General features: G+C 46.3%; 1 protein-coding gene across 2 annotated transcripts; it reads right to left on the bottom strand.

The window, feature by feature from the left end:
* Positions 1-1,835: 1,835 nt before the first annotated feature.
* GFRA3 (GDNF family receptor alpha 3) lies at positions 1,836-17,650 on the bottom strand. Of its 2 annotated transcripts, none has more exons than XM_067534892.1 (8): positions 17,538-17,650; positions 12,834-13,106; positions 11,725-11,817; positions 9,821-10,166; positions 9,633-9,742; positions 7,751-7,885; positions 6,466-6,596; positions 1,836-5,337 (listed from the first exon to the last, which is right to left on the bottom strand). In XM_067534892.1, exons 1-8 carry the CDS (start codon positions 17,578-17,580, stop codon positions 5,290-5,292), a joined length of 1,179 nt encoding a protein of 392 aa, XP_067390993.1. In that variant the 5' UTR covers positions 17,581-17,650; the 3' UTR covers positions 1,836-5,289. The 2 variants fall into 2 exon arrangements, with proteins under 2 accessions (XP_067390993.1, XP_067390987.1); XM_067534886.1 differs by lacking the exon at positions 1,836-5,337 and adding an exon at positions 5,569-6,120.
* Between the last annotated feature and the right edge of the window lie 5,064 nt (positions 17,651-22,714).

The following is a 22,714-nucleotide window of genomic DNA, read 5'->3' as shown; positions in this document are numbered from 1 at the left end:
CCTCAGTTCTTCATCTATGCACAGAATTCACACAGCAAATCATTGCCTATACTCTGCCTTCAGATTCATTCCAAGGCAATCCCAAACCAAGAATCATGTTTTCTGTGCATTCCATCCCGTTTCTGTTTTACTCCAGATGGAGGTAACTGGAATCTCGCTGCCTCCCTCCCATGCTTAATTGTAATCCCTGTTACAGAATGCTTTCTAGAGGCTCCAGTCTACATCTCTTAGCTCTTCAAGTGTCTGGTAATATGCAGTCCTGTGATCCTGGACATGGTGAAACATCAGACAGAGCTGGAGATGTTGTCTCTCAATGGATTAACTACTCAAGCCTTGTTTATTTAATAACATTTGTGACCTGACTGGGAGGAAAGAATCAAAGAATCTCACATCCTGCAAGAAACAAGATGTTTTCCTAAATCAATTGGAAAAAAGATGAAGCCAACATCACACAAGGAATTATCTTGCACTGACTTTATTGATGACTTGTTTTTACACTCTATCTTCTTTCCATAGGTAAAGACCTAGTTATTGTCAACATTTATCAGGTATATACCATTTTAGTGTAACTGTTTAAAAGTAGGATAGAGACCCTTTTTCATCTTAATCGGACAATAACTCATTGATTGCAAATGGGCCTTTGTCCGGTAATTATTTAGTGCACAATTCAATGTCATTAAACATCTTTGAGTGGACAGAATTGCTCTAAAAGCCTTAGCTCCAGAGCTCTGATATTAGTGTCTTGGCATCCATCCCTGTGTGTGAAAAGCAGTCAGTTTGTTTACCAGGAATTCAGACTCACATTACAGGGGGAATTAGCAGCAAGCTATTAGTCTGATTCAAGCACTTAACAATTACTGATCATCTCCTCCTAGTCTGTGGGTAATGGAAGTGATCAGCTGCAAATGGAAAGGCTGTGGGGCTATTTTCATGTAGGCATGGGGAACAAAGCACTGTACAGTGTGACCTCTGCTAACCCTGGGGTTTGCAAAAAAACCCAAACAGCAAATCACTTCCTGGAGAAGAACTAATAACCTATAAGAAGAGCTTCCATTAGAGACAAAACTAAGCTCTGACTCAACAGAGTCTATCAATTGAACAAAAGTTCATCCACTGAGTCCCAGAGGCAGAAGTAATTAGCTACTGATTATATTTTTCACTCTCTGCTTCTGCATGGAAAGTAAGAACAGGATAGCAGCATTTGTTCTTCTGCAAAAATGTTGAATGATCCCTTGGGAGTCCAGCTGTGTGGTGGGCACTTTGGTCCAGATCCTCAAATGTATTTAGGCTCCTAATTTCCATTGATTTCACTGGAAGTTTGGGGCCTAAATGCCTTTGAGGAGCTGGACCTCTGTTCCTAAAGCAGTCACCTTCAAAGAGCTGTTCTCAGAATACATAGATTTGTCGGAGTTTACTTTGAAAGATCCCTTCCTTTCTAGCAGCTTTGTAGTTGCTTGTTTTTTGTTGCTAGTGCGGGGAGGCCCTTCATCTCTTCTCTGAATCTTAAAGCTTCAATGTTATCCCCCCAGTCAGCATGCTTCAAGTGTGGGGAGGAAGCATAAAAATCAGAATTTATTGTCTGAACTGAAGTTTAGCTTCAGTTCCTTTTTCCTGTTTGCATGATGCTGATCCTGGCTATTGTTTAAAGAGAAATTGTAGTCACTTATATCTTGCTTTGATAGTCCCGTGTGATCTGGATTGAGCACAGGTCTAACAGTCTAGGGCTTCCTAATTGCAGGCCCATTTCTGGCACCAACTCACTGTATGGCTTATGTCTCTGTTTGTTTCCTCACCTTTAAAATTGGAATAACAACTTACCTAACTCACAGGGTGATTATGAGGCTTATTGTATATGAAGAGGTATAGAGACACTATTTATTAATAAATATTAAATTAAACCACATTCAGGGAATTTTTAAAAAAGCTTTTAGAAATCTCTGGCACAGCTTCATCTCTGTGACTCTGATGCTGAGGTGGCTCTCATTGAGAGCTGCCATTGCTCTGAGACTTCCTGGCAGGCGTTCCTGGCTGATACTGTTCTGTTCTTTAGGTTCCTTCACCAAGATCAGCCCCTGATCAGTACCTGAGCGGAGCAGGACATAGGGAATGTGGCTCCCACTGAATGCAAAGGAAAGCAACAGACTTTCAGAGTTGGAAGGTAAAATTTATTTTTACTATACATATTTTGGGTTTATCTTACACTTTAAAAAATTAATAGAATTTATGTCACAACATCTGAGAAAGCTTCCTCCTTTCTTTGCATTTGATGGAAGTCCTGTGCTAAGACTGTCAGAATGGAGAGTATCTATTAAATTATTTGTTATTCTTGCAGTTATATTTAAGACACTTTATGGTATCTTTAGTGACCTCTATTACACTGCCCTTTTCATTTAAGCAGGAGTCAGAGAGTTGTGATAAATCCCTATGTAGTCAAGAGATGGTGCCAGATTCTGATCAGTTACATCTGTGTAAATCTGGAATGACACCACTGACATCAGAGAAGTTCTGGGAGCCAACCTCATGACTATGTCAGTGTAACTTCTACCAAAATAAGACACTTGAAATGCTTATAGGACATTCTTATCTATCTTAAATGGTTAAACAATAGCTGGATCAGGATGAGTCACTGAAAATTGGGCTAAGTAAGAAACATTTACTCTACAACTCTGAAAATAAATCAGATTTCCTCTCATCCCAAAGAGAGCTGCATTGCATGTGTTTCCTTCCCAGAAGGAAGCCCATCCTCAGATCTCTATTCAAAATTTGTGTGCATGATGGAAATTCTGCAAAAATTTCTCATGGGTGCTAACAGGGCAATTCAGCACCATTATTGTTAGTAATGTTAGGAAATCTAAGGCAGAGGGGCTGCTAGTGTTTTAAGCACTGGGGACTCTAACCATGCTCAGAAAAGTTCTGATTTACACAGTACTTAAAACACCAGTGGCAGCCAGCAGGCCAGGTCAGAATGAACTGTTCTGAATAGGAGACTCTAGGCTATTAACAGTCCATCTATACGAGGTCTCTTAAGGTTGTTAATGTTGGTGGAGCTGACTGGTGTTAGCATTAGTGAGACGTTCTGTACAGTGCCTAGCACAATAGGGTCCTCAGGTGCTACTGGAATACAAATAATAAATTAATCTCTTTTACTCTTTCTTTGGAGTATTCCTTTAAATGAACACTTTAAAAATTATTCTAGATCAGAACTTTGATGGTTTCCATCAGTATGTGTAGACAGTATGCAGTTGCCTGTGTAGCTGCACAGATGTGTGATTTGGGGGGAGGGGATGTAGGTCTAGAAGCAGGTATGGGGTTGCAGGCAGGAGCAGTTATGCAAATAGCTCTGTGTACATGTGGCTGCGAATGTACAGGTGTATGGAGAAGTAGGTTTGTGTGCACACATGCACGTGAATAGGTATAAGAGGCAGGGGTGTGTACCTACAAGGAGAGAGAAGACTGAAGCAAAAAACCCCAGTTGGGCTTTCTCTAAGTTTCCAACTAAAGCAGGATTTATTTTACTTTAAAGCAGCTGTCCCAGTCTGGCCCAAGTGTTGGCCCTGGATGTTCAGAATATGAGTTTGCAGTCTCAGTCAGTGAGCCAGCCATTGGGGATAGAAGGGTGGAGTCCCACGGGCACACTGGATATAACAAACAAAATGACAACTCTGTTTACAGTGTTTGCTCAAAACTGCCCCAAGGTCAAACCAAATACCTGCCTTGGTAAGAGCACTATGCAGGGAGCAGCAGGGAGAGGGAATGGGGAAAGCATTTAGGTCTAGATCCTCAAAGGTATTTAGGTACCTAACTCCCATTGAAATCAATAGAAGTTATATACTTAAATACCTTTGAGGATCTAGCCTTAATGCGGGGGCGTTGGCTACCATGGGCAGCACATCAGGTAGGAGCTGGACAGAGTACTCAGGGAACATCACATAGGGGCCTGCTAGCCCATCATTCCCCTGAATTCCTTGCATCTGTTTTATGCATGGTGTGGGACACTGGGAAGGCAACCTGTCCTCCTCCCACCACTAATCTTTGGCTCCCACTATGCTGTAATAAGGAATTTTCACATATGTCTCATGGGAACTGCCAGCTTCTGCATATCAGTGTCTGACCAGTGCATGGCCAAATGTAGACCATGGAGTCCTATAACGTGGCCTTCTTCGGCTTGATTATGGAGATGTAGGAAGCACATGGGAGGCCACGCTCTCTTTTGATCCAAGCAGCCAGGCCCCAGTGCATGGTGGGACATCTTGTAGTCTGTAGATCAGCCCTCTCTGTTTATGATGGCAGTGGCTGTGACTTTTTCCAGTATATGAAAATTAAGTGCAGGCTTGGGCAATGTGGGTGTCCCTACTTCATGCAGCAGCAGGAAGAAAGTTATGTCCCAGTGAGTGGGGTACAGAGAAGATTGAGATCCGAAGTGGAAATATTCTCATTCCTGAAGGACAGTTCAGAGGTGCCGTGGAGAGACCTAACTGGTGCATACAGAGATGAGGGATTCTGTGGTGACACAGCACAAGATTCACTTCCGGAGGGAAAGGAAGGAATGGAACACAGAGCTCAGTAGAAAGGCCTGAGTGCTACACATTCATTCCAGGAGCGTAACATTTGCTCAGCTTCATTGTATCTTCACCAGCCACACGCTACATGTGTGCAGGGGAGCTGCTCTGAGCTTGGCTGTCAGCTCTCCTGAAAACATAATCTTGCCTGATGAAGCAGCTCTTTCAAACGATTGTGGACTATTAACATGCACTCAGAAATCAATATTCACTTTAACACCACATTTTAACAGGCCACTGCAGCACAACAGAAGAGCAGTTACACAACACACGTGTTTACACCCAGAATAAATAGGTCATAAAATGGAACCTGACAGAAAGGAGGGAGACTGTGGAGGGGGCAAAGGAGTATGTGAAGGGACACTAGGTCATTGCAGCTGCATGAGCCCTCTGCACTGCAGATCAACACAAACAACTAGAATCCTGTAGCACCAAATTTTTGTGGGCATAAGTTTTTGTGGGCTGCAACCCACTTCGTAATACCCACAGAAATCTGTTAGTCTTTAAGGTGCTACAGGACTCTCGTTGTTTTTGCTGTATACAGACTAAAATGGCTACCCCTCTGGAACTTTTCAGATCAGCACAGCATGTCTCTAGAGGGCAGCGGTGGGTATAACTGAACAAGCTTGCATGCTTTCTTCTAGAAGTCCTAGAAAAGCATGGCCTGGCCAGGCAGTCATGGAATGCTGGACAAGGTTTAATAGGACTGAGCACAGAAATCCAGTTTAACTCAGAGGCTAAATCTCTTGCTAGCACTCGGAGCGGAAGATTGGTCTGGCTGAAAGAGACAAGAAACAAGAGCAGAGGTCAGAGCCCAGCTTCCTTACTTGGCTCTGGGGTGGTTTCCTTTTATATGCTGAAAAGAAGGGATTTGAAAAATTATCAAAATAACAGAGCAGTTTGCATGTCAGTTTGCTCTCAGGATACCACAGAGTTAGGTTTCCGCCCCCTGGGGGACCAGTATGCTGCTCTCTGCTCTAGAAGAAAGCACCAGTTGGCCAGCTAGCTGCAGGAGGGCTGCAGGTTCCTGTGAGAGCTGCTCCTTCCACTTCATTCTAAAGGCAAACACTGTTTGGACAGAATTTTAACTAGCTTTGTTTTTAAAACAAACAAAAAAAAAAGAGTGTCCTAAAGTCTGCTAACTGGCTACTCTTCCTCTTGCAGTGCTAGGAGTGGGTGGAGGAGATAGTGTTGACAACCAGCCCCTGCAGTTCTAGCTGCTGGAGAAGCTAGGTGAAATGACTCACTCATGGGAGCTGGGTGCAGGCCTGGTACAGGGGAAAGTTGCAGTACTTCCTGTTTTGGGGTGAGACTGTTCAGTTCCTCTTCTCTGGACATCTCCAGTTCCCCAAGGGTGAGTTAGTAGGACAGTGTCTGAGTGTGGAGTGAGGAGAATTATGTGGAAGGGACAAATGCCAGTTGTGTCAAGTTAAGGTGGGCTCAGCAGCAGCAGCAGCAGTGCCATGGAGGGCCAGGAAACCCCAGCTCCAGAATATACAGAGGAGGCCATGGGCATGCTCTTGTGTTCAGAGATGTCTAGCCGTGTCTTTGTCTCATTTACCTGGGAAGGAAAAGGGAGAAATGAATTCAAACTGGACTGATTTCACTCAGGCCTCTGGCTGCAGGATCTCCCATTCTGAGATTAGCACTGAGGATTGGGCAGCTCCCATGGCCAAGCAACGTGGCTCTCACCCCTTGCACGCTGACCCCTCTGCTAACCCATGGGAAAGAGCGACCAGGATGTTGATGGGGAGCGGATGCTTTTCTGAGGCTTTGAAACATGCACAGCTCCCTCCTTCAGGTGCCCAGAGCTGCTTGTTTCAAGATCCTGAGTTTCTCTGATGCTAGGTACTTTCTCTAGGCCACTTTACTGGCTGCTTTGTGAAGATAGAAAAGGGATTCATACCTGGGACATTTGTGAAACAAGAGAAGTGCTGGTGCTGTCCCTCTGGAAGCTTTGGGAAGGCAAGTAAAACAATTCTTTCTGCCTCTCCAGAGTTGGCTGGCTCAGGTGCATCTGAGACTGAATTGTGTTTTCTGCAGGTTGAAGTCAAACAAAAGCCTGAGATGCTTTCCTCACATGCTCGCCTTGGAATATACTTCCACCCCCCACCCCATCTCGATGGGCTATGTTGGGAAGTGCACATGTTGCGGCTTGAAAGGGTGCCTTTGTTTGGGGCGTGTAAATACTATACACAGTGGTGTACACTTGGGGAGTGTATGTGTGGCTGGATAAAGCACCACAGAACAGACTGCAGGGGCCAATCTCGTATAGCACTGGGGCATGCAGGGGATAGGTCCTAATGGGGTTTTCCACCTCTACTTTCTGTCATCCTAAGGGGGAGTGTCAGGGTTAGAGTGAGTGGGTGTTCTATGGCTGTGTGTATCTGAAATGAAGGGTGTGAGATTTCTCTATATAGTACTATATATGGATAAAATACATTAATATTAAACATGTATATAGTGAAGTTAATTTCTTTATTTGATGCCTTTTGGAAGCTTTTACAGTAATAAAATATTTAAATCTTAATAAAGCCCATTGCTGAGATGCCAGAGATGGATAAAGGGAATAGAGGCCCTGGACACAGCTACCACTCACAGTGGGATTTTACTCAACCTCAGCCAGCAAGATTTGAGAGCTATTGTTGTGCTGCTGGCCCAGTTACATGGTCTGTGCCAGGCTATGGTGGCACAAATTACTATTTATTTTCTGAGCACCCAGGACTGTATCAAGTCTCTTACAGAGACACCTGGAATCCCAGGTACTGCCCAGCACATGAAAGTGAGAGGTAAAAGGAGTGAGGAAAGGACAAAAAGATGGTGGTGAGACCATGTGGTTATTCAGTAAGCCACAGCTATAGTGTGATGCCTGATTCTCTCTCTTAACCTCTCCTACCTCCTCACTCATTACGGGTGAGATTGCAGAAGTGAGTCACTGGGAGGGCTTGAATGTGGCCAGAGATTTGGGGATAAGGTATAATGTGGAAGAAAGTTAAGAGATGCCTGTAAAAGCAGAGAAAGGGGGTATCTAGACTGGCACTACTGGTGGAGAAGAGCGGGTAAGGAAATGTTAAGGAGCAGGTTGGAGCTGTAGGCAGAGGCTGTATGATGTAGACTCTTGAAAGCAACAAGAGATTTGAACTTAATTATGCTGAACCTGTGTCCCAAGTTGCTCGTGGTACGGCACTTACTGAGGCATTTGTTGCCAATGAACATGCTGAGTATCTGCTCACACTCCTCCTTCTGGTTACCACTGTTCTCACAGGCACACCACAGTGAAACTGCCACGCTGGAGTTACCAATGTAGTTCGGGGTCATGGGTGTACCTGTCCCAAATCCCCAAGAAATGAGAATCAGGATTCTTTTGTGTGGAAGTGTTCAGGTGGGCTTGGAGCAATAACTCTTTGAGCCAGTGAGTGCCAGCCAAATGAGCTTGCCTCTAACCAGGGCATCACACCACGGGCTTTTAATTCATGCTCCATTTCTGCTCTAGCCCCTAGAGTTCCCTGGACATGCTGCAGGCTAGGGAGGCCCATTCTCTGAAAGTTTCTATAGATTGTAGCTAGATGATATTTTAATGTATTACATTCAATTTATCATGAATTGTCATTAAACCTACATGCGCTGAGGCACACCTGCCCAGGGAGGAGCTAGGGGGCAGGGAGCCCTCTGCACGGAGTCACATGTTGTCTGGGGTGCTTGAGGAGTCGGGTGCAGGAGGGGCAGGGAACCTTCTGCACCAGGATGCACTCTGCCCACAGTGGGAAGGGACACTGCCTGCGGGTGGAGGGAGGGACCAGGGAGCCTGCTGCACCCCACCCAAGTGGTTCTAACACTGACGCACACTGATTACTGCCTATGGAAAGAAAGCTGCAGGTGAGAAATGTGAATCCGAGTGCAGAGAGACTCCTGCCCCTCTCCAGAAATAGGAGCACTGGCATGTGGCAGTGATAGGCTCTTCCGCCATTACTTCCAGTCGCCCCTGCCAACAAACTGACGCTTAAGGCCTGCTCCCAGATAAACACTGTGCAGCAGCAGCTTGGCTGTGAGATACAGCTCAGTGACCATGTTAACACAATGAAGACTTTAAAAAAATAGGGATAATCTGGAAATGCAGTTAAGGTACTCACTTACCGCTGCCCTATACAGCTTCATTGCTAGCAGATTGTTAGCTATTACCGCTGTTACAGGAAGCCAGCGTTGGGATGCCATGCCAGTTTGGCCACAACCATGTGTGACTGGGGACATCTTAAATCACATGAATTTGGTGGTGCCCCATGGCCTCTAAGAAGGCTTTTGTTGTACACGTCACTAACAATGTCCCATCAGGGATCAGGCAACCAAATCTCGAGGGAATCCAGGTTTTATGGTGTCAGCAACCAAAGACCCTGAGAATGGATGTTAATGTGGCTAGTAAAAGGATAAAATGGCTGTACAATGTCCAGAGGCTGGTGTGCCAGGAGTTGCTATATCATACAGGTGGGCAGGGCTCTGTTGCTCAGGCACTGCAAGATGGTACCTTTGTAAGAAGCAAAATAGACTTAAGGGTAAGAGAACTGAGGTACTGCTGCTATCTTGTGGGTAGAGGGAGCTTTGGAGAATATATAGTCTCTGGCCATGTAGGTGGCATGTGTGTTGTGAAGGCTAACTGAGTTCATCTTTAGGCTCTGTCTACACTATGGGCAGGGCAAACACCAACATAGGCCAGGCTCAAGTGTCTTCAACACCATGGCCTTAAACTCTGATAAGAGCAGGGCATGGTCCTCACCAGTTCTCGGTTCCAAAGACCTTCAGGCACACCCACTTGTCACTCCCCCCATCCCAGTGCTTAATTGGTAATGAAAGAGGTGCCGGGACTCAAACAATTAGATGCCAGAGCTCAAGAAATTTTTTACATTCATAACTGATGCAGCAAGCCCAGAGGTACCAGGGCTATGAACTGCCAACCTAGAGGTGCCAGGGCTCAGACCTGGCAAGCGCTGGTACAAATTAAGCAGTGCCCCATCTCCATGTATGCTTGAGAGCATGCTCCTCATCAAGCCTCTTTACGTCCGCCCTTTGGTCACCACTTACCAATCATCCCCATATAAGCCTGCAGGCATGCAGCATGGGTGTGCTGAGAACAGCCGTTTGGGGACATGGCTGCAGGCTGACAGTTTTGTTGGAAATCAGCCAGTCGGGATCTGTAGGAAGAAGAAAAAGAGCATCAGAGTCAGGACTGCTCTTTTCACTGGGCTAATGCCCCTTGCTGCCATACCTACTTGCAGACATGGTCTTTGATACAGGAGTCCAAGAGAAGGAGGCAGTTGGGTTTGATGCTGTCCTGGAAGGAGCATTCAGGGACAATGGTTTTCCGGCGTCGCTCCCCACAGAGCTCATCTTGACATGGACAGAACAGGAGCCTCTTGGTGAAATCCTCAGGGACCTTCTCAAAGAAATGCCGGAGTCCTCGGTGGCACTTACGCTGGTCACAGGTATCTCCAGACTCTACCCGCTTGGTGCAGATGGAGGCATAATGTGTGCGCCGACGGACACATTTCCTATTCAGACTGCAGACGTGAGTTGCTTTCAGGCAGGGATTTGTGCTGTCCCCTGCTAGATGTGACCCTGCAAAGCCAACAGAAACCCAGGGACAATAAAGTAAATCCCAGAGGAGATTTCAGGTGTGAGCAGGAGGTGCTGAGAGAGGGCAGGCTACCATCCGCTGTTACACTGTGATTCAGTTATCACTCAGCAGGGATTCAAGAGAAAATAGTAGGGGGCATAAGGCAAGTCGACTCTTCTCTGTGCTAAGGTGATTCAGGCCTAGTCCCAATGAGTGGGACACATGAACTTCGCCTTGCTCTTTGGAATGTGGTGTGGGGTGAGGGTATTTGTGCTTCACAGGCTCACATCCGATGTCTGTTATGGCTCACTCACTGACTCACGGAGCAGGAGGAGTTACTCTCCTTCCTCTGTGATTCCTCTATCATACTCCACGCTTGCTAGGGAACTATGTCTGAACACTGCATTTAAACCTGGTTTGAGGCCCCAGTAAACAGCTTTCAAACATTTGTCCTGCTAGTGAAGAGGACAGTGACAAGAGGAAAGAATCTGTCTAAGATTATGTGAAGTAGCGGTAAACTCCAGCTAAACATAAAGGTCTATGAAGAGAGTTCAGGTCTTTGTTGGAAACAATGGGGACTAAACAGTTGTTATGTATATTGGTGAGATTGATTAAATTCCGCTAGTTGAACAATTAAAAAGAATTGCTCAATGAAATAACGCCAGGTATCCTGACACACACTCCTTCTGAGGACAGCAATAAAATAAACGTATGATATAAAACACAATAAACTGAAAGGCACATATGTTGGTTCCTGCCCCCGCTATTGTGTTCTGGCAGTTGACTGGAAAAAATTATGAATAACAATAAGTAACATACATTGTAAAATTATCCCTCTGGTCATAAATATTCCTAATTGTTCTTAGTTAAGATTATAAACTAGAAGGCAACTCGGAACACTAGCCATATTGGAAAACTATAGGAGGGAATAAATCAGAGGTAGGGGCTTTATTAGTAATGTATCTTTTCTATTTAGTTGGGATGTCTTATAGAGAAATTGATGTGCACGAAAGATCAAAGCATATGGAAGTTTGCTGTCTGGTAATATTTTTTGGAATAAGTGGATATTGTCCAATGGAGAGGCAATCTCACCTCCCTCTCTCTGTTAACTAAACCTTTGATTTTATTAAACAAGCTATAGGAAAATAAAAATAATGGAGAAAATGCCAATATTTATTGTATCTGAATAGTTAAAAAATGTGGATTATTACCCAAATGGAAATCGTTAGACTGGTGTCCTTGCTGGGCTTTCTCGATGCGTTCCACTCTTCTGACTCCGTCCCTTTAACTCTCTCCTACCCTGTCACCTTTTAGATAGCTTCTCTTACCGACAGTGGGAGCTACGGTTCCACCCCACTCTTTTACATGTTGACACCATAACGTTTGCTGCACCTGTCCATCTCAGATCTTCTGGACCCTACACTGACCAGTTTTAAAGGAGGCGGATGCCTCAAAGCATTTTTCTTCTTAATAATCTTCAGCTCAGCATGTGGCCCCTGAGAAAGGAAGAAGGAGGGGTGACCTGGCAGTATTTTACTGTGTATCTGTCATGATCCCTACCTGAAAGCAAAGCTGCCAGCTTGTTGTAATCAGTCTTCCAGGGTTCTTCATTCGCTGGATCCTCATAAGGAGAAGTCTCCAAATTGAAATACCCTAGGCAAGGTGAGACATATATTCAGGGATGCTGGGGTGAAAACACACCAGCTTCTCCTTTTAGAAAGACTTTCATGCACATACAGAACGTATCTGGTTGCACCCACAAGGCTGGAGTTCATCCAGAAATACCCTGCTTTACTCAAGAACCAGGCAGAGCCAGCAGGAGCAAGCCATGGCTCCAGGGCTAATGGAGATACTGGAGTGTTTCTAAACAGCTTTGACATGAGAATCATTAATTGGCTTCCCTGTGGTCAGGATTAGGTGTGTTCCTTTTCAGTCAGAGCATTCATGAGGATATGTGCCCTGTTCCTTTGAAATGATAGCAGAGACCTAGGCAGAGCAGGGGCAAGGCTTTAGGCAGAAACGTTTTACACTGAAGCAGCGAGACAGACAAAAGATGGCAGTTTTGGGGATAACACCATTTCTCCCATTTTAATTAATCCCCTGTTCATTGCTGGACAAAAGCAACTTTCTGTGGTTCTTAAGGTTGCAGCATAACCTCCCTTCTCACCCTGCCCCTCTCTCTGACCGTCAGTCCCTCTGTAGTCCTCTCCACTAGCCAGGGTCTCTGGTGTACCTGAGGGTCCAGCCCCAGAACTGTTTCGTGAACATAAACTCGCCTCATGTCACAAGTTTTAAACCAAAAATGACATCTGTCCAAGCTTTTTTATTATGAATATTAATTTCTTAAACATTTATTGTAAAGCACCAGTGACTCCTCTTCCCCAGGAGGTGAAGGCCCATGTAATATGATTCTCCAGCACCTCCAGAATTGGGGAGTGATCTGTAGAGCCCTACAGATCTATCTGCTTTATATCCGCAGATATCTGCATCTGCAGACCATGTTTGCAGATCGCGGATCAGATGCGGATACAAATTTTGTATCCGTGCAGGGCTCTAGTGATCTGTGGCAGAATTCCCCACTGAACTCCTCTCCTGCCCTTGTTGGGATGTGTATTAATAATACATAGTTTGTGTAGTTACTAGATAAAGTATAAATGATTCCATCTCACCCTGTGTTAAGATAGAGTGAACAGTCCAGTAGATGCGCAAGCAGTGCTCCTGTCTTCTCATGCGCCGGTGACACTTGCAGTGCAGTAAAGGGCTGCTTCTGAGGTCTAGCTCTGCATCCAGGCACCTTGCTCTGGTATCATGACTCAGAGGGAGGAAATGAGTCTTAGCAAGGGAGCAGTTTTCCAGGGCCTGATAGGTGGCATTGCAGGCAGGGTCCATCAGGCAAATCTTCTCAGCTGCTATGCAGTCCTTTGGCAGAGCAAGGAGGCCTCCTGTTCAAGTAGGGAAACAATGTTAGGGTGTCATTCATGGAGAGAGCCACACAACAATTGTCTCAGTACCATTACTGCAGGTTTTCTATTCTATCTCAGCAAGAACATCTCTGAGAAGGCAGAAGTGGGAAAGTTTATCTGATCTGGATCAGGTGGTACAGGATAGATGGGGAACAAGAGCTCCCTCCCAATAGAAGTGAGAACTGGAACTCATATTGGTGCAATGGAATAGCAAGAGACTATGTATAAAGGCATTTGCCAGCTTTTTTTTTTTTTTAAAACCCTCCTATTGGTGGCTTGCAATTTTCCAAACCTGATCAGGATCAGAGCTGTTCAGTACTTCACATGGGACAGGAGTTCCTCAAGGAAAATTCAGGTGCTGCAGGGAGTGGTGTACGTTACTCAGTGTGAGGAGTCTTCCCCTCTGAATCAGTGGTGAGCCAGTGCCCCAGCAAAGTGTTATGGGTGCTGTGCTGCCAGGAAGGGGTGCTGTCCCCACTGCCACAGCCTGGAAGTAGGTATGAAGAGCTGCATGTAGAAAGCCATTTGCAGTACAGAACAACAACTGCATTGAACCTACAAAGCTTATGAACAATGCTACATATTTTATGGTTATAGATGGTACCATTAATGTTAACTAGTGATATATCAATATATGCACATTTTGTATAGGACACTTGTAACATATCTCTCTTCCTATAACAGATGTCAACTGAAATTATTAAATTAACAAAGTAGGAGTCTTTGAAACTTGGCAACTTTAGGGCTCTTCCACTCAGAGTGGTATTATTTGAAGTCTCTTCCATCTGTTGGTGTTTTTCTATTGGAGCTTTTTGTGCAGGGTGATTAACTGACATTGTATTTGCCACCTTCTCAGGGTCACTGGCAAGTGAACTCATTACACAGTCATTGTCAGTTTTACTATAGCTCCTGTATGTGAATCTGTGTGGGCCTTCTCCTGAGGACAATTGTTTCTTGGTTGTTCTTAGGATATGACAGTTGTGGCGGTAGAGTTACTTCCACCATGTATAGCCTTGGTGCTAGTCTTCGGATACCTGTCCTTGCCCTCCACCTTGTCTGTGTCATTAGGGTGTTGGTTGTACTCTTCCTGTCTGTCCTGTTTGGAATTCAGGAAGATCTTTGGCACCTCTCATACTATTTACTGTCACCTCTGGTTAATTTGTTCTGTCACTTTTTCCATTGTTGCTGGCTTCAAAAGTTTATTTGCTCTAGGCAGTAGAGTCTCTGTGCAGCATGACATGTGACGCCGTGCTGGACTGCTGCCATGTCTTCTATTTTTTCCAGTAATGCTGTCCATAAGTCTCTGTTATTCTGGTATGCCTTTTTAGTAGTTTCTTGGCAATTGTGGCAGCTGATTTGCTTTGCCATTAGCCTGGCAGTGATGTACAGAAAATATGATGCTGTAAGCTCTCTGGTGCAGTGCCTGTCTCTCACTGTGTCTGTGTATCATGCCTAGCATAATGGGGCTTGGATTTTGGGTGGGACCTCTAGGTATTACCATAATACAACTGATAAAGACGTTCAAAATCTGATGTTGCTGCAAACAATGCAGATTTGCCATAGTCAAACTGTGTTCCATTGTCTGTAATAACAACTTCTGGAAGGTGCAAGAACCCGCCCAGTAGGCAGATGTGGGGATAATCTGCCTCCTCCTATCTCCTAACAGCGAGAGATTGGTTTAAACTGTGCAGCATAAGATTTTATGTTCCTTCTCACCATTTTTTAAAATATTTTTTTAAACTCTGAGTGTTCTTATTCATATAGACGTCCAATGAAGTGATGTGGGTGACTTGGTAGGGGGACCTTCACTTTTGGGGTTCCTTGATTTTTATATATAATTGATGCACAAACAATAATTAATCATATATTAGGACAAAGGGACAGGCATTTTTTTCTCCCCCTTATTCCACTTCCTGCTATATGTTGTGAAATTATAGACTATTGTTGTGATTGTGGTGCCACAAATGCGGGATTGTCTTCACCTCAAGATTATGCTGAAGAAAACAATGGTTTGGGGGCAGGGAAACTCTTTCTTTGTTAAACACAAACACATTTGAGAATTAGCCAAAGGGGGACAGAAATCCATGAACAATACATGGCAATCAAATGGTTGCATTGTAAGCACCATCAAAAAATCTTCCCCTATGACAGTCCGTCTTTAATTCAGTGTGGTTGTAGCTGTGTCGGTCCCAGGATATTAGAGAGATTGATATTGAGGTAGATTTTGGTGAGACAGACAAGCTTTCGAGCTTACACAGAGCTCTCTCATCAACAGAAGTTGGTCCAACAAAAAATATTACCTCACCCACCTTTTCTCCGTTCATCTTTAAAGCAGTCAATGTGATTTCTAGCAATTTCAGCTTTACTGGATTGAAAGCTCCAAAGTTATCCACAAATCAACCACCACATATAGGGCTCTGGGACTATTTGAGTTTTGGGTTTTGTAACTCCTATATTTTCTACTGTATCAGCAATGCAAATTCCAAAAAAAGTGAGTTGTATTGACTGTGCCCTGATTGTATGAGATATTAACAAGCCTGTCACTGGAGGAATCTTTTATAATCTAAACTCCTATGACTTTGCAACAGTAAGAGAGAGCACAGCCATAAACAGCCTCTGTACACAGTGGCCATCCCTAGATGAAGCCCTTGGATTGTCCTTTACTGACAGAATCTAGATGCTTAGTCAATCCTGGGGACCCTCACAATCCTCACACTGCAAGAAACCTGGGACCAGAACACATGCTGGCCATTAGTTTGGCTACCAGCAAAATAGGTTGTGTGAGAGCATGTGGCACTAGTGGTTCTGTTGCAGGTCCCAGTGACTCCTTAAAAGAGGCTGTCTGGCTGAGTGGCCTCCTCTGAGAGCTGGCTCTTCCTCTTGTCTTGGCAGAATGGTGGAGCTAGGAACCATCTCTTTCCCCCAGCCCTGGCTCCAGGGGACCTATTTTCAGACCCATGAGGAGTCTTTTTACTTTGGGTAACACCCACATTTGCGGTTTATGTTTTGGTGACACAAGAGGAAATCCAATGAGTTTGTCTTTGCTGCAAAGAATGAGCCTCCTCTGAGGGACCCACCTGGGCAGCCACTTTGGGGCTTTGTTTGCAGCTCTTGGGCCTCTGCTGCTTTGGGAAAATGTAATAGCTGCTTTGCCTCCAATTGAGTCTTGTGCATGGTTACATAATTAAACTGGGGCAAAACCTAGAGAACCGGCTTAGCTCCATCACTAGTTGAACCTCTGCTGTAGAAGGAAGACAAAACAACATGCGGATAGGTGCCTCTGACCAGGAAAGGGTACATTAGTGACATCTCTGTGCTAACTCAAGCAGGCCCCAAATCCAGGACAACTCCTAGATAACTCCAAGAGCAAAGCCCGGTTGTTTGCAGAGCTTTATTGCCCTAACACCCCTCCTGGACTGCCTGCGAAGGAACCCATGCCTTCTTGGGAAATGCTAGTTATTCCCTGGCCCTAAGGGAAATAAAAACCACCAGCCTTGTGATCTGCCAGACCTGCCTTTCCGTGAACCAACCCATGAACAGACTTCATCTACCGTGGCCTCGAAGGAATGGTTTGGCTGCAGAATGGTTATAACCGTGCTACACCTTCCCTACAGAAAAAAGAGCGGCTGTGGTTCTCCGCTGTAAACAGCCATGAAACACCTGTTCAGTGTCTGCTGATAGAGTCCAGCACCGAAACGTGGGTCCTAGCCATGACTGCCAGTGACCAGTACGGGGCGAATGCCCATGGAAACCTTTCGCCTTCTCTTCTGCAAATAGAAACAAAGCCTGGCGTGCTCCGCTTTTGCACTGAGCTCACGAGTTCGGCCAGCGACCACAGACTGAGTTAAACTCCCGCTCCGCGCGGCCACTTCCACGACGCCGTTTTCAGACCAGCGCAGCCGCTTACACCGGCAATGGAAGTGAGCCTGGCCGCGCCAGCGCCCGCGGGGAGCGCTGCGGGCAGAGCCAGGAGATCCCCCTTTATCCGTTCAAAACACAGCGGCTCGGCGTGGCCCCGGCTCCCCCGAAGCGCGCCCCGCTCGGCTCCCCGCAGCCCCTCGGCGCAGCCCTCCGCTGTCACCCGCCCAAGGCTGCGCCGCGCTGCCCAAGGCTGCGCTGAGCGCGGGGCAGCCCTGCCCGCCCTGGGGCACCCGTGGGCGCAGAGGGGCGAGGCGAATCGCGGCCGGAGCGCTCCCCGCCTCCCTCCCCCGGGCGGGGATCCCTCGGCCCCGGCAGACTCCGAGCCCCGGAGCTGCGAGCGACGCCCTCCCCGGGCGGCGAGCTCGGCGCTGGCTCCAGACCGCGGCGGCTTCGGGGAGCGGGCAGACGGTAAGGTCTTGGAGCGCGTCTCAGCGCCCCGGGGTCCCGGCCCCCGCACCCTCCCGAGCCCCCCGGGAGCCCCGCAGTTACCGGCTCGGCAGAGGAGCAGCCCCAGCAGCAGAGGGAGCCCCATGGTGGGGCCAGGCAGGCGAGGAAGGTGCCGCGGCTCCCAGCTGGTGCCCGTGTCCCTCCGGGCGCTCACATGCTCCTCTCGGGGCTCGGCCACCGCAGCGTCTCCCTGCCCCGCCGGGCAGCCGCCTCCGCGCTGTCCGAGTGCCGAGCGGGGACTGGGCAGCCTCCTGCTGCCGCCTGCGCTCCGCAGGGTCTGTGCGTCCCGCTCCCCCCGCTGGCTGCAGCCTCCTCCCTCCGAGCCGCGGGGGGGCTCTGCCCCCTCCCCGCGGACTGGCCAGCCTGCCTCCCAGCCTCCCGTGCTGGCGCAGAGGCTCTCGGGCTGGACCGGGCACTGCTGCCGGGCCCAGGTGCCTCGCAGCTGCGGTGTGTGACCGCATGTGTGCAGTCTTGTCCGTGGCTCTGCGACTGCCTCGCTGCGTTCGTCAGATCTCGCATGATCCCTTCCATCGTGCCAGCGGGATGGGGAGGGGACACCTTATTCCGAGGGGTATGAGACAGACCCTGCCCTAACCAAATGCTGTGGCGTCTCCCCTCCATGTGGACAAATGAGTTGTATCAGTGACCCTTTGTGACTACGTTTGTTGATGTGTGCGTTAGTGCAAATAAGGCCAGTCCTTGATCGGCAGATGCGACCACTGAGTTACTAAGATAGCCCGTCTCTTTTCTCTCTTTTCCTCCCCTTACACTTGCTTGTTTGATTTTGAAATTTTTAATAACTAAATGACAATACTGCCTCCCGCTAGCCACATCCCCCCGGTGGTGTGTATCAGTGTTACAGGCCTTAAGATTTTGTTTCAGGATGTTCTTATATCTCAGATGTGGCCTCCCCCGTGATCGTTGTCCATTTTTCAATTGGCTATAAAGCAGAGCTTTAGGGATTCTGGTGTCCTCCATACTCCTAATGCATCCAGCCCACCAAAACTGGGCTCTCAGCCCCATGCCTTCCATACTTGAAATTTGGCACCTTTCAAGGACCTCTGTACTGGTGATTCTGTCATGTTACAAATGGACTCAGGGTGCGCTGGTGGAACTGCTGGAAACAGGTAAAACACCTGCGCCCAGAGCAACATGCAGTAGGAACTGGGTTTCCTGTCTTTAAGAAGAGGGCTCACTCTGTACCAGCGCTTCCATCAGATTGGTGATAAGGAAGTGCAGGTGGGCAGTGATGGGCCCAACACCCAAAATGGGTCTGTGCTGCTGGAGAGAGCTCACCTCTCACCCAAACGTGATGGAAGAGAGAGTAAAAAGTCAGGGGGGTGAAACAGAGTCTTTTGGCCTGTGTGTGAGTGCTGAGGGGGGAGTTATGGGAAGACAAGGACTGGGACCTGGGCTGGTAGCCAAGATGGTGAAGAGCCCAAGGTACTTCTTGATTCCCACTCTGCTCCCAGCCTATTTGTGGAAATAATTTATAATAAAGGTAGATGACGGTCATTTACTAGTTGAGTGCTGCTCTCCACTCATTTTCTTTCTGACAGGAAATTGTCTGGGTCCAAAGTGCACTGTCATGTAGGAGTGCAAGCCATCCGAAAAGAAAGCTGCAGTGATTCCTTACAGCACCTACCATAGCTATCAATGTGTTTAAAAAATAATAGGTTTTTACAATATTTTTAAAAAGTTTTTAGACATCCTGATCCATGTCTCACTGTCCCCAGAACTGTGTACAGCTGCCATTTTACTGGTTCTTCTGAACAGCAGTTTGTCTGATGATGCAGAAAAAGCAGAGATGCTTTGTCTACATTTCAAAAATTACTCGTTGCTGACAATGCCTGTAGCTAAACAATACTGAATACATTTAACTGCAAGCGTAACCAAGGACACAGCAAGTTCAGCATTGTTCCAGAAAACATATCGTCAGCAACAAGTAATATTGGGTGCACAGGTAAGGCTAGAGAATGCAGCTCCCATTCTGAATGTATAAGGAAGTTGCTGTAAAAACTGTTGTTTTTTAATACTATAGCTTGTTTATTGATTACATAAAATATGTAGCATTCTTAAATACAGGTTTCAAGTCAATGGGTTAGTTAATATGTTCAGCAAACAATTGTTTCCCCAAATTTTAAAAAACATAAATACAGTACACATTAATATCCAAGGAAAAGGTGACCCTTAAACTTGCAAGGGAAAGGATCCTGACTGGCTACATATAACATCATCTTTTGTTTTCCTCTTGAAATCTGTTTGGCTTGTAAGTACTGCTCTGAATATTCTAAGGCAGGAAGCTCAATTTTCAAAGTTTTTTCTTCTTCTTCTAAGACCTGGGTTTTTTAAATTAAAACAGGGTTTTTCTTAATGTTTTGGTTAATTTAAAACAAAATTAAAATTTTAATTGTATCTGTGGCCCCAACTCTGAAAGCCTCTTGCCTCTGTTGCACATTCTGTTGGGAGCTGCACTGACTCCACTCCCTGCTCCACATGAACAGATGGTCAAGGGAGCAGCCCTTCAATTTGTAATTTTTTTTAATATTAAGACCTGTACACTTTTAGGAAGTGGCCTTCTTGCTCCATCTAAGTCCTAGAAGGGGTACCTGAGAAATACAGGGGGAGCTTATTCTGTTGTAATAATCAGTCCTACAAATTTATCCTAATTGTGAGCTCAACTGTAAAAATGAATGGAAGTTTATAAAATGTCACAGTAACCGATAACTAGTGTTGATGGGCAAAGGTGCAAAAGCGAGACAGATGGACTGAATTAGTCCAAACAAAAAGGCCTACTGATATAACTCAAGGACTGTGGTAAGATTATGCCTGGTAAACAAGAAAAGAGTGGGACTGGAAATTAACAAATAAAAATTGTGTGTGTCAGAAATAGGCCTAATTCATGGACAAAATGTTGGGCCATTCCACCCATCGTTTCCCTTTTTGCATGACTTTTTGGGGAAAGGCTGGCTACCACCAGGCTGGGCTATTCAAAGACAGGAGACGGGGAAGGAGCAAGCTTTACCATTATGGCTTACAGCCCACCATCTCCTGGGACCCCGGACCTTCTTCATCCTAATCCTGAGAGATGTCCTGACCACACTGGGCCAGAGACAGAAGGAGTCACATGACATCACCACCTCCACTGGCTTCGGCTAAATCTTGAACACCACTTAGGATGTGAGACTTTGTCTTGCATGCATGCACTGAGTGTGTCTTTTTCCTTCCCCATCTTCTCTTCCCTATCTCTCCCCTTTTGCCTTCTGTTTAATAAGAGTCTGGCTTAGTCAGCCAAGACTATATATTTTGCAACACTGGTGTAAACCTGTGACCAGAAAGAGGCAGCTAAAAGCGATGCCCCAAACAGCTGGAGGCTGGTAAGAGTTTGCCAATTTCTTGAGCAGAAACATGGTAACCAACCATGAGTGATCACTAGACTGGATATTCTGATTATTTCACCACTGCAGAGAACTCCAAAGTCTTCTGCTTGGCATGGAGGATTCAGGGAATGATCCCAGGATCTTTCTGTGTACTTTTCTCCTTCAATGGTCTCGAGGTCTCCTCTGTGCCTTCCCATCGGTCCCTCTCATCCCCAAGATAATATCCAAGAGTAGATGGGACAAGGCTACTGTTCACATGATAGCCCCATACTAGTCAAGGCAATTTTGACTGTCAGACCTATTCCAGATGTGCAGCCAACCTCCCATTTGCCTTCCCTCTTGCCTGGATATGGTGTCTCAGATTCAGGTACTGCACGTGATGGCTTGAGTGCTGGGTGGATGAACATCAGTGAATGGGAACACTCTAAATAAGAAATTCTTATGCAGAGCAGGAAAGCTTCCACTAGAATGATCTGCTCTGTGAAATGGAAAAGATTTGCCATATGGGTGACCCAAATCAATGTGAATCCAGTTGAAGCCCAGATCCCAAGGATCCTGGACTACATGCATGCTGCTTCGGAAACAGTCAGGACTGGCATTTCTCTCTCTAAAAGTCCACAGAGCAGCAATGTCAGTGCATGATGTACCAATTCAATCCATTCCATTTACTCATACAAGGCAGTGTCAAGATTTTTCAAGGGCCTTTTCATGTCTGCCTTCTATCATGCACACTGTCATGGGTCTACAGGACTGGTGCTATGCCCCAGCTATTAAACAGTCTCTTGAAGGACCCACTTCAGTATGCCAGACCCCCAAGGAGTCTCACTCTTCCTTCAGGGTAGGCCATGCAGCCTCTCCACCTGTCAGACTGAGGAGGTAGCAGTACAAAGCATAGAGGGAAACTGAGACACCCATAGAATTCATTCAAATATTACAAAAAATTCTCACCTTGGCACACCCACCTGGGACCTTAATGTGATCCTTTTGTGTCTCATGAAGGCTTCCTTCAAACCTCTATCCGAATATTCTTTATACCGCCTTACCAGCAAGATGGTCTTCTTAGTTGCCATTACATCAGCATGGAGAGTCAGCGAGAGTGCCATACATGTAATTTCACAGGGACAAAATGATGAGACCACACTCCAAGTTCATTAGCAGAGTAGACTCAGAATTCCCATGAATAAGTCCATCACCCCACCATTCTTTCTTCTAAAACCGCACTCTTTTCCAGAAGAAAAGAAACTTCACATGCGGGACATTTCCAGAGCCCTTCTTTACTATCTAGACAGGACTACAGCCCTTCTGCCTCTCTCCTTGTCCCTTTGTAGACATATCAGGTATATCAATAGGCCAGACAATCTCCTCACAGAGACTTTTCAAGTGGATTATGCAGTTAATTTCCACTTGTTATCATCTGTTTGGCAAGCCTGTCCCTCTGGGTGTCAAAGTGCACTCCACTGGAGCACAGGTGACATCATCAGCACGCTTCAGAAATGTGTCGACCTGTTGAGCTTTGTAAGGTAGCCATGTGGAGTAAGCTACTGACGTTTGTTAAACATTACACATTTGACCTAGCGGCTGAGGCAGACACCAAGTTTGGAAGAGCAGTACTTCTATCTTTATTTGAGAAATAGGGCTGATACGCCTTATACCCACCATCTGGAAGAGGAAACTGCTGGAGTCACCCACTGGGATGGGGGGCATGGATCAGCGTTCACATTGCACTCCCTGTCAGTACCCGACTGGAGCTGGGGAAGCTAATGATCCGACCAGTGGACCAAATTTGGTGATGAATCCTGGTCATTGCCACCTGAGGCGTGTCGCACATACGCTAAGAAG

The sequence above is a fragment of the Emydura macquarii genome, unplaced genomic scaffold (assembly GCF_026122565.2).
Source record: "Emydura macquarii macquarii isolate MOO-44397 ecotype Brisbane River unplaced genomic scaffold, CSIRO-AGI_Emac_v2 contig_378, whole genome shotgun sequence".
Lineage (NCBI taxonomy): Eukaryota > Metazoa > Chordata > Testudines > Chelidae > Emydura > Emydura macquarii.
This window is presented reverse-complemented; position numbering and strand designations above follow the sequence as displayed.

Coding starts and splice junctions, on each gene's coding strand:
- GFRA3 (XM_067534886.1), bottom strand. CDS start 17,580: ATGGGGCTCCCTCTGCTGCTGGGGCTGCTCCTCTGCCGAGCCG. Junction 11,818..12,833: donor TCACTCTATCTTAACACAGG/GTGAGATGGAAT, acceptor CACCTTGCCTAG/GGTATTTCAATTTGGAGACT. Junction 9,743..9,820: donor ATCAAAGACCATGTCTGCAA/GTAGGTATGGCA, acceptor TTCTTCCTACAG/ATCCCGACTGGCTGATTTCC.